The following is a 14,597-nucleotide window of genomic DNA, read 5'->3' on the forward strand; positions in this document are numbered from 1 at the left end:
CTTTCGTGCCCAAGACACATGGAGCAAATATTTCAGTAACCTCAGCATACAAGAGGATAATGTTGTCAACACTATGCCTGGTCGCCTTTGCGACCCAAACGTGAGTCGGTAACCCATCAGAGTTTGGTGGATCTGGGATGTCCTACGGGCTACGAACAGAGATCCGAAGCCAAGACTTTCGGATCAGCATTCCGACCACATTCCGGCCACACTAGATATTTTTTAATAATATTAAAAGAAAACGTATTTTTAAATATAAAATAAAATGAGATAGTTGATTTTTAAAACGTGTTATATTAGATATTTGTAAATAATGTACTTTTTCGAGTGAAGGTTTTTTTTCAACTCTGTGATGTTATTTTAGCATAAAACTAAATTATTCTGAGTGTATATTGAGTTAAACTTCAATAGCAAGCGCATTATTTAAAATGAAATGTAGGGTAAGCCTTGATCGGTTTGTAGGATAAAAGTTAGGTAGATATATTGCATGCTAACACCGAAGATGATTAATTCCCACTGAACTTGCCATTTTGTACGTTTAATTTTTGTCAACAAAGTATTTTAGAATTGCTAAGTAAAGACCGCATGAAATAAGAGTGCAAATAAAAAAAAAATATGTATATATTTGTAACCATGCAATAAGGGCGATGTTTATTATCTGAACCTCATAAATGACGATAATGTTTAGTTAATTTTTTAGCCAACAATCTAACCAGTTAAAAAAGGTATCTGGCTTTAGATCCGCTAAAGGTACAATAATTATTACATGACCATAAAATAAATAAATAAGTTCTGAAACAATAATAGGTTTGTAAATTATCATATAAGCTAGATTTCAATATAAGTTATCATTGTTGATTTTATATAAGTAACCGTTAAAGTAAAGCATACTGTTATTTTCTGTAGAAAAATTGTTAAAGCATAACTAATCTAGATCTAGATTAGATCTATTCTACATAATTTATTTAACTAAACAATTTGCCGCTTCCGGTACCGATCGATTTTCCTGGTCGTCACGTCAATGATAACTCTGAACTAAAACTGGTAATATCGAGTTTCTACTAAGTTAACCAAATTAACTCGGCTAAAATCAGCCTAAAGAAATATACGTTAACTTTCTGTTAACTGAGTATATGATAAATATTATAAAGAAAAACACAATTTAAAATATTAAAAATGTCACGGGAGAAAAGGGGCGTGTCTTGGACGCCTTGGTCACTTTGTGTGTCGTCAGTATTTATTTAAAGTATTTAGGGCCTATTATTATCTATTATCAACATACTATCAAATATTATCGGCGGTATCAAAATCAAATCATTGATTTTTCTCCTACCAAGGAAATAATAAAGTAGTATAGTAGTAAACAATACATATTTGGATAATCATTTAAACCCAATGGGGGGGGGGGGGGGGGGGGGGCACAGATGAACTATACTATAATTAACTATAAATAAGACTAAGATAAAGTTTTAGACACAAGGTTCATTACTTACTTTACTAGCAGTTTGAGTGTAACTATTGCAATAGTTCAAACAGTGTTATGCTCTTTAATTTTCAGTTGTTACTGTTGACATAAAGCTTCACCATGACGGATTCTAAATATTTCACCACCACCAAAAAAGGTTTGTTCACTGAATTTTCTAAGAACATTTTAAGCAATTCTTGTACGTATGTTGAATTTTTGTATATTATATTAGTACCAAAGTATTATCACGAGAACTAATATGTGAAAATAAACCAAAACTAATGTGCTTAATCCAATATGAATGTAAAAGTACTTATTTCCACCTATTAATATCTTAAACACTATTCATCTTTAGACCTCTGTAAATGGATGTATTTTTCTCTCACTGAATTAGTGAATTTTAGTGGGCTTGAATACCAAAGTTTAACTAGGGATTATTTGCAAGTATTAAATCTTTTTGCTTGCAGGTGAAATATTTGAACTTAAAGCTGAACTTAACAGTGACAAGAAGGAGAAAAAGAAGGAAGCTGTTAAGAAGGTGATCGCTAGCATGACTGTTGGTAAAGATGTCAGGTAAAAGCTCTGTCAAGTTTTCCTTTTTATGTGCTTTCATTATTATTTTTGTTCCTGCTTATTTCATATATATTTCATACATATTTGCAATTTTAAGTAATGCTGCTTTCCATTTATTTTAGTGCATTGTTTGCTGATGTAGTCAACTGTATGCAGACAGATAATCTTGAGCTCAAGAAGTTGGTTTACCTGTACTTGATGAATTATGCTAAAACTCAGCCAGATGTTGCAATTATATCTGTTAACACTTTTGTCAGAGTAAGTCTTTAAAAATTGTATTGTTTCAGCTATTATAGTTGTTTCTTAGAAATTCTTATAACATCTAAAAAGATTGTCAGTTTAAAAAAAATATGTACTGCCTTTTCCTTTAAATGTGATTACTAAATTTTAGGACTGTGAAGACCCTAATCCACTTATTAGAGCACTAGCTGTTCGCACCATGGGCTGTATTAGAGTTGACAAAATCACAGAGTATTTGTGTGAACCACTGCGTAAATGCTTGAAAGATGAAGATCCTTATGTCAGGAAAACGGCTGCAGTTTGTGTAGCCAAGCTGCATGATATTAATGCCCAACTTGTAGAAGATCAAGGTTTCTTAGATGCTTTGAAGGACCTGCTCTCAGACTCAAACCCTATGGTATTTTAATTTATTAGTGTTATATATTATTTGCTAGAGAAATATTGTATGTAATTTAATATTTTTATATTAAGCATTAATAATTTTAATGTGAGAATTTGTAGACATTTAAATACTATTCATATAATAGCAAGCATAAGACTATAAATAAAATTTAAAACCTTTATTTCACGAAAATTACCATGATCACATTTATTTATTTTTATAACATTTTTGACTTTTAAAAAATATAAAGGTTGTAGCTAATGCAGTTGCTGCAATATCTGAGATACTGGAAACTTCATCTAATGCACAGCCAAGCTTAGAGATGAATTCTGGTACTATCAACAAATTATTGACTGCTCTTAATGAGTGTACAGAGTGAGTAAATTATGTCTTGTATTAAATAAATTGTGTAAGATATACTTTTTTTATTTTCAATAATGTTAAATTTTCATTCTTTTTTTTTTTTTGCAGATGGGGTCAAGTCTTCATTTTGGATTCTATTTCTAACTACGCACCCAAAGATGAAAAAGAAGCTCAAAGGTATTTTTAAAAAAATTTCTTTCAGTTTGTTCATGTTGTTAAAAAAATTAAAAGTGAAAGACAATGTAAAATCTTTCAACCTGCTATTATAAACTTGCATTCACTTTTGTGACTTTTATTCCCCCAGTATCTGTGAAAGAGTAACTCCAAGGCTGGCCCATGCTAATGCTGCTGTTGTACTGTCAGCTGTAAAAGTAAGTGACAAGGCTAAAGTCATCAGCGGAGATGTAGTATGGTGCTTAAAATTTTAAAACAACTTGAAACTATATCACGTTATGTTGATCTAAATATTATTATCATGATCATACATTTTTTCTAATGAAAATCAGATGGATAATGTACATAAAGCTACAACAATTTACTTTGTTCTCATTAGGTGATAATGAAATACATGGAAATCCTGGACATACACAGTGATTATGTAACCATGCTTGTCAAGAAATTGTCCCCACCTTTGGTTACCCTTTTGTCAGCTGAACCTGAGATTCAATATGTTGCTCTCAGGAATATTAACCTCATTGTACAAAAAAGGTTTGTTAAAAAAGAAAAACATAATCAGAAATACCTGCAAATTATTTTAAGTTACATTTTTAAAGTAAATATTACTATCTCTAACTATATTCTTTTGAGTGGCATGTATAACTTTTAAAATATTTTAACACCATTTATTTTCTTGCAGGTCTGACATCTTAAAGACAGAAATGAAAGTATTTTTTGTCAAGTACAATGATCCAATTTATGTTAAACTAGAGAAACTGGACATTATGATACGTCTTACAAACCAGGCAAATATTGCTCAAGTTTTGGCTGAACTGAAAGAGTAAGTTTTTTTGTGTGTGATCTTTCTTTGCCAAGAAAGTTGTTAAAATATATATACATAACTGGGTTCTTTATAGACCTAAAAATACGTTGTACTGAAAATTTGGGCTGTGTCTGGTAAAGTGAGTAAAGATAGTATCTTTGTGACAACCTCACTCTCTTTGTTTCATGGTAATTCACAGAATAATTTTTTTTGGCCAGCAAGAAGTGTGTAATGCCATTATCAGACAATCTTAAGACTATTTAAATTTCAAATTAAAATATAAGATAAATGAGAATGATAAATCTGATTTTAGATATGCAACCGAAGTTGATGTGGACTTTGTTCGTAAGTCTGTGCGTGCCATTGGAAGATGTGCCATCAAAGTTGAACAAGCAGCTGAAAGATGTGTCAGCACTCTTCTTGACTTGATTCAGACTAAAGTCAACTATGTGGTGCAAGAGGCTATTGTTGTTATTAAGGTATACAATTTTTGTGGTTACTTTTTTAAAATTATTTTTCTTAAAATGTTTAAGTATATTTATTAACTCATTCCCTCCTAAGCCCCCACTTCCAGTTTACAAACCCTTTCCTGACCAAAGGGAAGCAACTTCGTTTTTTATAACATGTATTTTTAAATAAAAATTTTTTACTTTCTAATCATTAATCAATTCAATATTATAAAGACGATTGCACTCAGAAATGGACAAACTTTTAGATAAACATAACAATACTGGCATTACAACATAAAACAACAGCATAAAAAACAAAGAAACTCAACAAAAATTGTACATGTAACATTTATTCAACCCAAAAATCACAGTGTGAACCACGTTTTGAAAGTGAACCAAACAAGATAAAAACTTCCGGTTTTTTAAATTGAAATCTCGTGGATTCTCGCTACTACGTGGTTACCTGTTCTAATCTCGGGCATGCGCGATTTCATTATCTAGTTGAAAAGAAAAGTAGGGGGGTGTGGCCAGACGCATTTAGACGCATCAGGCTGAACCCCGGGAGGACGCATTTAGTCGCATCCGGCGGGAATGAGTTAAAATAGTTTCAAAGTAAAGTTGTAATATATTTCATGGAATTTTATCTATTCTGCATTGTATTTCTTTATCAGGATATCTTCAGGAAATACCCTAATAAATATGAGAGCATTATTGCTACATTGTGTGAAAACCTGGATACACTTGATGAACCTGAAGCCAGGTTAATAGTTTTTCTGAATAAATCTTTAACACATTTTTGCTGTTTACTAAATTCAACTATTGTTTATTGCACAAAAATGTTTCTTTTTACCTGTCATCATTAAAAGTTTCAAAAATAGAGTATGTGGTGTATTTGCATTGTCGCCAATTAAAACAGATTAGGTTTATTGCAATTACCTGCAAAATAGCACAATAGTTTGCTGTTTCTGTGATCACTGGTTATAAGAATATATTGATATATGAAATCAAGTCAAAACTTGAACTTAACTTTGTCCTTTAGAAGTTTCATTATTAAATATTTGTTAATAGACCATATGTTTATTTATTATTTTAACTCATAATTACTATAGTAGAGAGCTTATGGAAGTAATTGTATTCTGACAGGGCATCAATGATATGGATCATTGGCGAGTATGCTGAGAGGATAGATAATGCTGATGAATTGTTGGAAAGTTTCTTAGAGGGATTTCAAGATGAGAATACCCAAGTATGAGAAACTCCTTTTCAGCTTCTTGAAAGCTTATTAGCTTTTAATTATAATTAACTGATATATTTTTGTGTGGTTAGGTTCAACTGCAACTTTTAACAGCAATTGTAAAGCTGTTCTTAAAGAGACCAACAGATACCCAGGAGTTAGTTCAGCAAGTTTTGTCACTGGCCACTCAGGTAAGTTATTTTATGAACAACAAAAAAAGAGAGTTTTGTCCCTTTATTTACTGCAAATTTATTTTGCTTTCATTTGTAAACAACTCAAATATACTTGCTCTATTTTTTGTTGACAGGATAGTGATAATCCAGATCTTCGAGATCGTGGCTATATCTACTGGCGCCTTTTGTCCACTGATCCAGCTGCAGCTAAAGAAGTTGTGCTTGCAGAGAAACCTCTTATCTCGGAGGAGACTGATTTGATTGAACCAACTCTTCTGGATGAATTAATTTGTCACATTGCCAGTTTGGCTTCTGTTTATCACAAGCCACCCAATGCTTTTGTTGAGGGTCGTGGAGTGGCTAGACGCTCTCTTCCAAGAAATCAGTCGTAAGTTCATTTTTTTATTCAGTATATTCTGTAAAAACTTCATTTTATCATATGATTTACCCTTGGCATTTTAAAGCTTTTAAATGTTTATTTTAGGAACTGCGTTACTTAAAGTTCCCTTTCCAAACCTTACGGTTTATAGGGCAAGTGAAGTCGAGTTCACTTGTTTCTGTGACCTCTGCATATAAAGAGATAGTGTGGTAAGCATTATGCCCAGCCGCCCTTATTTTCCCTAACGTGAGTTAGGTGCCCATCAGAGTTGGGTGGACTCAGGGACGATCTACTGATTTGAACTCGAGACTAAGAGGTTAGCAGTCCAGCTCTCTACCGCTAGACAACTCCGTCCCGCGTTACTTATGCCCTATTGTATTTTTCTTCATGATTCTAACACTATTTTATTTTTAGTGGTGATGCAACTGTCGGCGAGTCCTCCAGTGACACCCAATCTCCTCCAGTTCAGCAGCCCACAGTCATCCCTGGTGTAGATTCCCTGATTGGAGACCTACTTGATATGGACCTCGGTGGTCCCACACCGTATCAACAACAGCAAATGATGAGTCAGATACCACCAACAGCTGCAACTCCTGCTGGAGCTGTTGACTTACTAGGGGAGGGCTTAGATAATCTGGTAACTTCATCTTTTCTTTGATATTTTTAATTATTTAAACTAGAAATTTTAGACATAATGGCAAAATCCATTTAATGCTATTATAGTATTTCAATCTAAACTATCTTTTATTTTAACAGCTGGGCGGAGGAGGTGGAGGAATGGATGCATTGGGTGGTTTAAATGATATATTTGGAATATCAATACAATCTTCTTTCTACATTCCACCCCAGGAAGTAAGTGTTGTGTTAATCAGTTAAAATATCTCTTAATAGACAAGCTTTTATATGTAACTATTCAATACTGTTTATTTTTAAATTGAAATTTTATATATATCATTTAAATATGTATACATGTAAACCTGTCACATATATTTTCATTAATTATTGAAATATTTCTGTGTTTAATAATTACTAAATATGTGTGAACACAGTCTATTGATTACATTGTTATACATGTTAATATGTTTGGGTTGGTCATCATGAATAGGTCTGGTTAACAGCAGCCAAAGGTAAAGGTATGGAGATAACAGGCACTTTTGCTAGAAGGAACAAACAGATTTACATGGAGCTTACATTTACTAACAAAGCCATGCAGCCCATGTTAGGCTTTGCAATTCAGTTCAACAAAAATAGGTTAGTGGTTAAAATGACAAATGTTTCCATTTTTTAAAATTGCCAATATTTTCACAAATTGGCTATTAGTTTCTATTGAGAAGTCAACTATTATTAACTAAAATTATAAGGATTGATATTCTGATATGGTTAGCTTAACATGTTTGTTGACAGTATTGTTTTTGTTTAGTTTTGGCCTTCAGCCTGCTAGTCCACTCCAGCTGCAGTCCCCACTCCCTCCAAACCAAAGTGCTAGCACATCTTTACCTTTGAATACCCAAGGCCAAGTACAAAAAATGGAGCCACTGACAAATCTTCAGGTATAAATTAAAATAAAATTTTATTTATGTTTTTTCCCACTTATGATATCCATGTATTTAAAATTTCATTACTAGAGCAAATTAAAAATCTGATTTATCATGGTGCCACAATTTTACTATCAACATCTTTGATGTAAAGCCTATTTGTGTATTGTTTTATCATATTTGGATGTTAGAATCTTCAAGTTATAATTTCTAAATGAAGATTTTTATTTATGTAAATATTAACAGTTTTATACTTTTAAAATGTGTACATTTTAATACTAATTATTACATTCATTGAGGCCTAGTGACACTTTAAAAGAGTTAATTTGAAAGATATACATAGTTAATTGTCCCTTTGGCTGTATAATACTTGAGGGACTTATACTGTTTATACTTAACCAGTTTAAAAAATTGTTAATGTTGGACATTTTTTTCCCTGCAGGTGGCTATTAAGAACAATATTAGTGTTTTCTACTTTAGTTGTCAAATTCCAATGCATGTGCTATTCACTGAAGAGGGTGAGATGGATAAAAAAGATTTCTTGTCATCATGGAAGGAGATCCCTTCACAGAATGAAGTGCAGTCTACCATTATGAATGTTCAACATAATGCAGGTATAAATGCAATGCTTGCACGTAGCTGAGCACTATAATTTGTTTAACAAATACATGTACAGCTGCTGTGTATATTTGTGTTTTTGTTTTACCACTACCATCTTTTGTTGTCATTAGATACGGTATCTCAGAAGCTTGGCAACAACAACATCTTTACAATCGCCAAACGTAATGTAGAAGGCCAGGACATGCTGTATCAGTCTCTTTCACTGACTAATGGCATCAGAGTGCTAGCAGAACTGAAGATTCAACCAGGAATGTCAAACTTTACTGTAAGTAGAAAGATTCTTTGGTAGATTGATATTTAATTTTTTTTATACTTGATCTGGTTGTTTTAACTGGACGGACAACACTAATAATGTTGCATAGTTCTTGTCATCAACATTTGGATGTTGGGGCACAATGCATGTGTTACAAACATTTTTTTCATTCCAGCTGTCATTGAAGTCTCGTGTTGAGGACATCTGTCCATTCATTCAACAATCTTTTGACACCATTCTGCACAACTAAACTGGAATGACTGGGCATTGATTCATACTGAAAAAGGTCCTTAGCTAAAAAATGTCTAGAGGGAAACTGTTTTTTCCTCACTTAATGTTATAGGCTGTAGATACAATTGAATTGTACAAGCCTTTTATTTGTAGTTGAAGTGTTTAATTTTTTCAAAATTAGTTCCAGTCTCCTAAGGACCCTTTTCATAAACCCCTAACTGTTAAAACTGCATGCAGTCATAATAATAACAATATACCAAGTAGATTGCATGTTTGTAATTTTGTTTTTATTTAACAATTCATTTTATTTGAGGTAAAATTGTTTTGCTTAATTTAAATACTTTTCAGTACTTATTCCATGCTGTGCATTTCAGGCTGGTTATTAAAATACTGTTTTCAATCTCTTTCAGTTGTCACTGAAGTCAAGAGTGATGGATATCTACCCATTTATTCAACAAGCTTTTGATACCATCCTTCACAATTAGATGACTTTTTATTAATTCAGTAAATTATTTAAACTAGTGTTTAATGGTCATTCCATTAAAATGATTTAATCAACAATCTGTACTTCATATATATAGCCAGAATGTGTTTATGTAATACATGGATACCTTTACAAAATCCATAATTACAGAAGGCAAGTCCCTCAGTTTGCATGCATTATTTTAAACTAAGTTTTATTTTAGGTAATTGTAAGAAAATAAATCTGTACATTTATTGAAAATATGTTCGAAAAAAGTCAATAAGTTTGAAAAATATTTATGTTAAAGTAGCACCATCCCTTTATTTTTGTGTATTGCACACTTAAATTTTTGTGTATACAAGCTCATTAGAATCATGTATAAGTGTTGTAGAGATAGACTCAAGCAACATACCTGTTTGATGGAAATAATAAACATATTACTTCCTGTACTTTAGTTTTTATAATTTTTGAAGTTTGGTGCTGTCACCAAATTTTACCCCATAATAAAAATAAGCAAAACTTAAAAGCAAACAACACAGTTGTCTGACAATAAAATATACTATTTTTTTGGTCACAATTTGTAAATATTTAAAAAAAAAAAGATTATCAAAGCATTAACTTTAATTTTACAGCAAACTAAAGTATAGTTATGTTTACATATCACAAAAAATGTATTACTTTTGTATCTCTCTGTTATTAAAGTAGCGTTCGGCATAATGAATACATTCGAATACAACCTGCAAAAAATAAAGTTCAGGTTTACAAGAGAAATATATTCAGATAAATATTAATCTCATTGTACATACAATAACAAACATCAAGGAGTTTATAATAAAAGTATTGTCACAAAATTCAACTTACCTCTACCATAATGAGAACAATAATCATAACTTCCAGCCTTGTATGATGTCTGTCATTTAACTGGGAGTTAACCAACTCAGTAAGCTCACTACAGTGGTTCATTTTTTCATTTATCACCTAAAATAATAGTTGAAGTTGAAACTTCACATTTTGAAATAAATTCATTCTAAAATAATTCAATTGATTATATAGTAACAAGTAAAACATACCCTGATCCTCCTTGCAATGTTCAGGTAATGATATAAAGATAAGTACAATGGTTCAAGAGCTTCCCTGTCCCAGTAAAAATCTGGTGTATCCAGCAGTTCAGAACTTAAATTTATTAAATGTCTGGCGAAAAAATAATTCAACAATTACTTAAGTGCAATGCTTATGTTTTTATACATTCTTTGAATTTAAAAAAAATGAATATAATATTTTAGTTACCTCAATGAAAACAATTCACCGATCTTCATTTGGATTTGTTTGCGAGACATAGATATTTTTTTACCGTGTCTTAATTCCTGTAGAATGTAATATTGAAAGCAAAGCATTAAGATAACATAGATCCCTTTATGAAAGACAACTTGATTAAGCTTAATTTATAGGATACAACATCATTATGAGATTAAACAGATTATAATTTTATTTTTTTTTAACAAAGAAAATATATTTAAATAAATATAAATTAAATGGAGTAGCTGGTATTTTTATTTGTAATTTATTATAACTGAAGCAATGTATATCTATGGTTTATAGAAGGGGTTTAATAGAATATAGCCATATTAGTTGGGTTTAGGGGTAATTAATAGTGACTAAAGATTGTACTACCCAGTAATTCATAACCGCAAATCAACACAGTATTTTTCGAGAAATTTTTTAGTGTAAAATATGAAATAAAAATGTTCATACCTCAGTAACGGTCTCAATAGATGTAACAAATTTATTGAGAGAACCCTCCCATATCGAAAGCTTAACAGACTGGGCCAATGCGTTGGAAAATGAATAGAGTTCAAGCAATCTCTCAGGACTTCCTGGATCGTTGTCTTTTAATTGTATAATGTCATTTGTAAGACATGTTTTCCCGCTGAAAGAGAGATCATCCTATTACTTATAAGTAAGGATTAATTATCAACCATACCAGGGTGACTTCTTTATGGGCTAAGCAGTCAATTCCATTGCTAATATTACTGTATATTGGGATAGTATTGTACCTGACATAAGTAAAATCCATTTCTTCTCTTTCAAACAAAACCAAGGAAGATATGTAAGGTCCATCAGAGTACTTAGCCAAAATATTTAAAAATGCTCCCCGCTGAAAAATAAATGTATTGACAATATATGATACTGTCAAATATAATTTCAATAAAAATTAACAAACAGAAAAGGAAAATACTAACTTCAACTTCAGGGACACACCAGAATACAATAGTACCATCCCTGTAAATCACAATTTAAAAGTTAAAACAGCTGTGCTATTCAAGAAAACGTAAAATACAAAACAAACAATACAAAACTATATGGCTAAGTATGGCAAAAATATTACAAAAGTAAAAATAAGAAGAAATCCTACTCAAAAACAAAAATTTCCTTTGGTTTGTGATCCACATTGTATTTTCCTCTCACATGAAGTGCATGAGTAACATCTAAAAAGAAAGAAAACTGAAATCTCATAGTCTTCATGGAATATGTAAATATAAAACTTAACTTTGAGAAGCAGAATTTAAAAAAAATTGATCTGTTAAAATTGTTAAAATAAACTTAGAAACAGGTGAGACAGTAGAGAAAAAGCTTTTAACAATGAATAGTGTTAGATTAACACCTAAGAATAGTGTTAGTTTAACATCTAAGAATAAGAATAGTGTTAGAGTAACACCTAAGAATAAAAATAATTTTTTGGAGACGAAGAGATGAGCAGAAGAATGTTATTCTTAATGAGTACCTGCAGGAAGTTTCCCTAGAGTGTAAAGACCTTGCTTGATGAGGTAACTCTGTAACTGTGGGAGCCTAATCTCTTCTGCTACTGCATATGCTACAACATTGTCAATTTGTACAGTCTGAAATAAAGTCAAATTTAGACAGTGTAGCCAGAAATATAATTAAATAAATAAAATATAGATCTTCATTATGAAATAATCAATTTTAATTTGGTATATGTTGAAATTCAAAATGTGAATAGAGTGTGAAATGTCTTATGTTCCTATATATATATAAAGGAACATAAGACATAACATATATATATATATATATAGGCCTATATATATATATATATATATATATATATATATATATATATATATATATATATAATCTAACAGGGTCAACAATCTGAACATTTTACTTAATGTGTTTAGAAAGTTGCCTATTTATACAAAATTACCAATTTTAAAATGCAGATGAAGTGTGAATAACATAAAGTAATTGTTTGATTCTGCTGCTTCAAAAAAAAAAAAAGCCTTGGTAAAAGATTTAAAAAAAACCCAAGGTTTAAACCAAAATTAAACTCAAATTACCTTTGCTTCTTCTGGCAAGGTAGGGACTTTTTTCCTAGCAGGTCTCTTAACCTGGAGAGCAGATTTATCCATCAAAATAGCTGAATTAACTGCTGTACTGCTGGAATAGCAGCATGATGGCTGGTTAAAAATACACCAGGCTGATGACACTGGTTTATACAGAGAAACTGCCTGTCTTAGGAAATGCTGATGCCTATTAGTCTGTTGTAACTGATATGTTGGCACTTTTGAAGATGTGCTAACTTTACTGGCAACAGAACAAAATCTTGCGTTCAGTTTTTTGTATGAGGCAATTTGCTTACATGAAGACACACTGGAGAAATATTTTAAACAAAACTTTGTGCTCCTTAGGGCTGTATGGTATAACTGTGATGTTTCCATTTTCTGCAAATTAAAAAAATGCAAGAAGATTTTAGACATAATGTAACATCTTTAATATAGCCCTAAACATAAACATTTAAAAGTGCACTGGAGTCATAGTTTAGTAAATCTATGTCTTAACTATAACTAACCTAACTTGGGAGGGGGGGGGGGGTTGTCAATGAGTGTGAGTTGAATTATTGTTAGTCCAGTTTTAGCCAAATTAAAAAATAAATTTAGCCTACACTGACTACATAAGTTACTAATCTAGTTAGATCTAGAATCTAGTAATTTTTTTATATGATCTTATCAAGTATATCAAGTTAAGTCAAATAAATAAGTCAGTTAATTAATTATTAATCAAGTTAAGTAAAGTAATTAATGGACGCCAGCGAGAAAAGTCTCAAAGGTATTTGAGAGGTCCATAAATTAATTTAAAAATCATGCACAGTGTAGTTACAATTAATATGGTTATAAAATCCTGTCTGTCTGGTTTTTTTCAGACTTTACTAAAGATTGGATGTATTTGATGTTTTTAATATTTTCGGTAACTCAATAAATAATAAAAAAATAATAATAAAAATTAAAAAAAAAAGCAAAAACAATTTGGTTTTCACGTGTTATGGCGACATAAACAATAAATTTTATTGCACACTTTGTAAGCTAAAAATAGAAAAGCTAGGTCATGGGGTTTAAATTTGCATTGTTATTTAAAAATTTGATCTGCAAAGTTTTGTAAACAAATAGTTATCGATCACTAAGTTACTGTACAGTACAACCAATCAATATGATGAAAATAAATAGAACTGTATGTAGCCTTAAACTCAACAAATTATTAACAAGTTCTCTGGATTTGCAACTTTTATAGCATTTATTCTAAAATTTCTAAATTAATTTTAGGCTTAAATAAATTAAGTTTTTATTTTTTTTTACGGTCTAAATCTAAAAAGCACGTTTTTATTCCATGTCAACAACATTATGGAAGGAATCTCGTCAACTCGCTGGTGTCCATTAAAGTAAGAACTTCATACTTCATAGGCCTACTTAATTTTATGATGTATCTAGATCTAGATTAGATCTAAATCTAGACCTCGCTTACTTGATGTTGGCTTGATTTTTTTTTACTGTCAGCATGCATAAAGTTTCCTAGACTCTAGAATCTAGATCTAGATCTAGATCTAGATTCAGACTTTGAGTCTGTCTCTTTTTTTTTTTTGTCAATGTGGTTGTTAGGCTATAATAAAAATATTAGGCCTATAATAATAAGCCTAATTTAATTATAGGTTAGCATTTATTTCTAAAAAAATGTGGGTTATAGTTATAGAGTCTAGATCTAGGTGTAGATTTCTAGAACTTATGTAGAATCTAGTACACTTACAAAAGAATGTATTCAACATGAGGGTACGAAGGTGATGAAACTCATTTGACTCTAGCCCTAGCGGTATAAAATTTTGTTACATACAAAATGTATACTTTACTTTATACAAAGTTTGCACAGTAGGTTCTCTAGATCAGATATCTACCACTAGATCTAGAGAGTCTAG

At 31.1% G+C, this 14,597-nt stretch overlaps 2 protein-coding genes across 5 annotated transcripts; one reads left to right on the forward strand and one right to left on the reverse strand.

Annotated features, from left to right (window-relative positions):
* The first annotated feature begins 740 nt into the window (after positions 1-740).
* Positions 741-9,789, forward strand: LOC131948344 (AP-1 complex subunit beta-1). Of its 3 annotated transcripts, none has more exons than XM_059309923.1 (23): positions 741-807; positions 1,559-1,622; positions 1,933-2,038; positions 2,161-2,296; positions 2,430-2,675; positions 2,911-3,035; positions 3,132-3,200; positions 3,328-3,394; positions 3,577-3,731; positions 3,880-4,020; positions 4,316-4,481; positions 5,123-5,211; positions 5,595-5,697; positions 5,778-5,876; positions 5,993-6,246; positions 6,652-6,874; positions 6,994-7,089; positions 7,343-7,488; positions 7,658-7,787; positions 8,215-8,386; positions 8,504-8,658; positions 8,822-8,932; positions 9,288-9,789. In XM_059309923.1, the coding sequence occupies exons 2-22, from the start codon at positions 1,586-1,588 to the stop codon at positions 8,894-8,896; spliced, it is 2,790 nt and encodes a 929-aa protein (XP_059165906.1). In that variant the 5' UTR covers positions 741-807; positions 1,559-1,585; the 3' UTR covers positions 8,897-8,932; positions 9,288-9,789. The 3 variants fall into 3 exon arrangements, with proteins under 3 accessions (XP_059165906.1, XP_059165904.1, XP_059165905.1); XM_059309921.1 differs by lacking the exon at positions 741-807 and adding an exon at positions 931-1,044; XM_059309922.1 differs by lacking the exons at positions 741-807; positions 8,822-8,932 and adding an exon at positions 931-1,044.
* A 68-nt stretch (positions 9,790-9,857) lies between these two features.
* Positions 9,858-14,542, reverse strand: LOC131948346 (required for meiotic nuclear division protein 1 homolog). Of its 2 annotated transcripts, none has more exons than XM_059309925.1 (11): positions 14,432-14,542; positions 12,694-13,077; positions 12,123-12,237; positions 11,754-11,826; positions 11,581-11,620; positions 11,395-11,495; positions 11,093-11,267; positions 10,628-10,704; positions 10,411-10,531; positions 10,202-10,318; positions 9,858-10,077 (listed from the first exon to the last, which is right to left on the reverse strand). In XM_059309925.1, exons 2-11 carry the CDS (start codon positions 13,072-13,074, stop codon positions 10,015-10,017), a joined length of 1,263 nt encoding a protein of 420 aa, XP_059165908.1. In that variant the 5' UTR covers positions 13,075-13,077; positions 14,432-14,542; the 3' UTR covers positions 9,858-10,014. The 2 variants fall into 2 exon arrangements, with proteins under 2 accessions (XP_059165908.1, XP_059165907.1); XM_059309924.1 differs by lacking the exon at positions 14,432-14,542 and adding an exon at positions 14,153-14,362.
* Between the last annotated feature and the right edge of the window lie 55 nt (positions 14,543-14,597).

The sequence above is a fragment of the Physella acuta genome, unplaced genomic scaffold (assembly GCF_028476545.2).
Source record: "Physella acuta isolate Inbredline_101_S28 unplaced genomic scaffold, ASM2847654v3 ptg000641l, whole genome shotgun sequence".
Taxonomy (NCBI): domain Eukaryota; kingdom Metazoa; phylum Mollusca; class Gastropoda; family Physidae; genus Physella; species Physella acuta.

Excerpts from the sequence above, each read along its gene's own strand:
- LOC131948346 (XM_059309924.1), bottom strand. The coding sequence starts at position 14,191 with ATGCATGCTGACAGTAAAAAAAAATCAAGCCAACATCAA. Across the intron at positions 11,827-12,122 it reads TCTAGGGAAACTTCCTGCAG|ATGTTACTCATGCACTTCAT; the intron begins GTACTCATTAAG and ends CTTTCTTTTTAG. Across the intron at positions 11,621-11,753 it reads AAGGAAATTTTTGTTTTTGA|GGATGGTACTATTGTATTCT; the intron begins GTAGGATTTCTT and ends TGTGATTTACAG.
- LOC131948344 (XM_059309923.1), top strand. The coding sequence starts at position 1,586 with ATGACGGATTCTAAATATTTCACCACCACCAAAAAAG. Across the intron at positions 2,039-2,160 it reads ACTGTTGGTAAAGATGTCAG|TGCATTGTTTGCTGATGTAG; the intron begins GTAAAAGCTCTG and ends CATTTATTTTAG. Across the intron at positions 5,698-5,777 it reads TTCAAGATGAGAATACCCAA|GTTCAACTGCAACTTTTAAC; the intron begins GTATGAGAAACT and ends TTGTGTGGTTAG.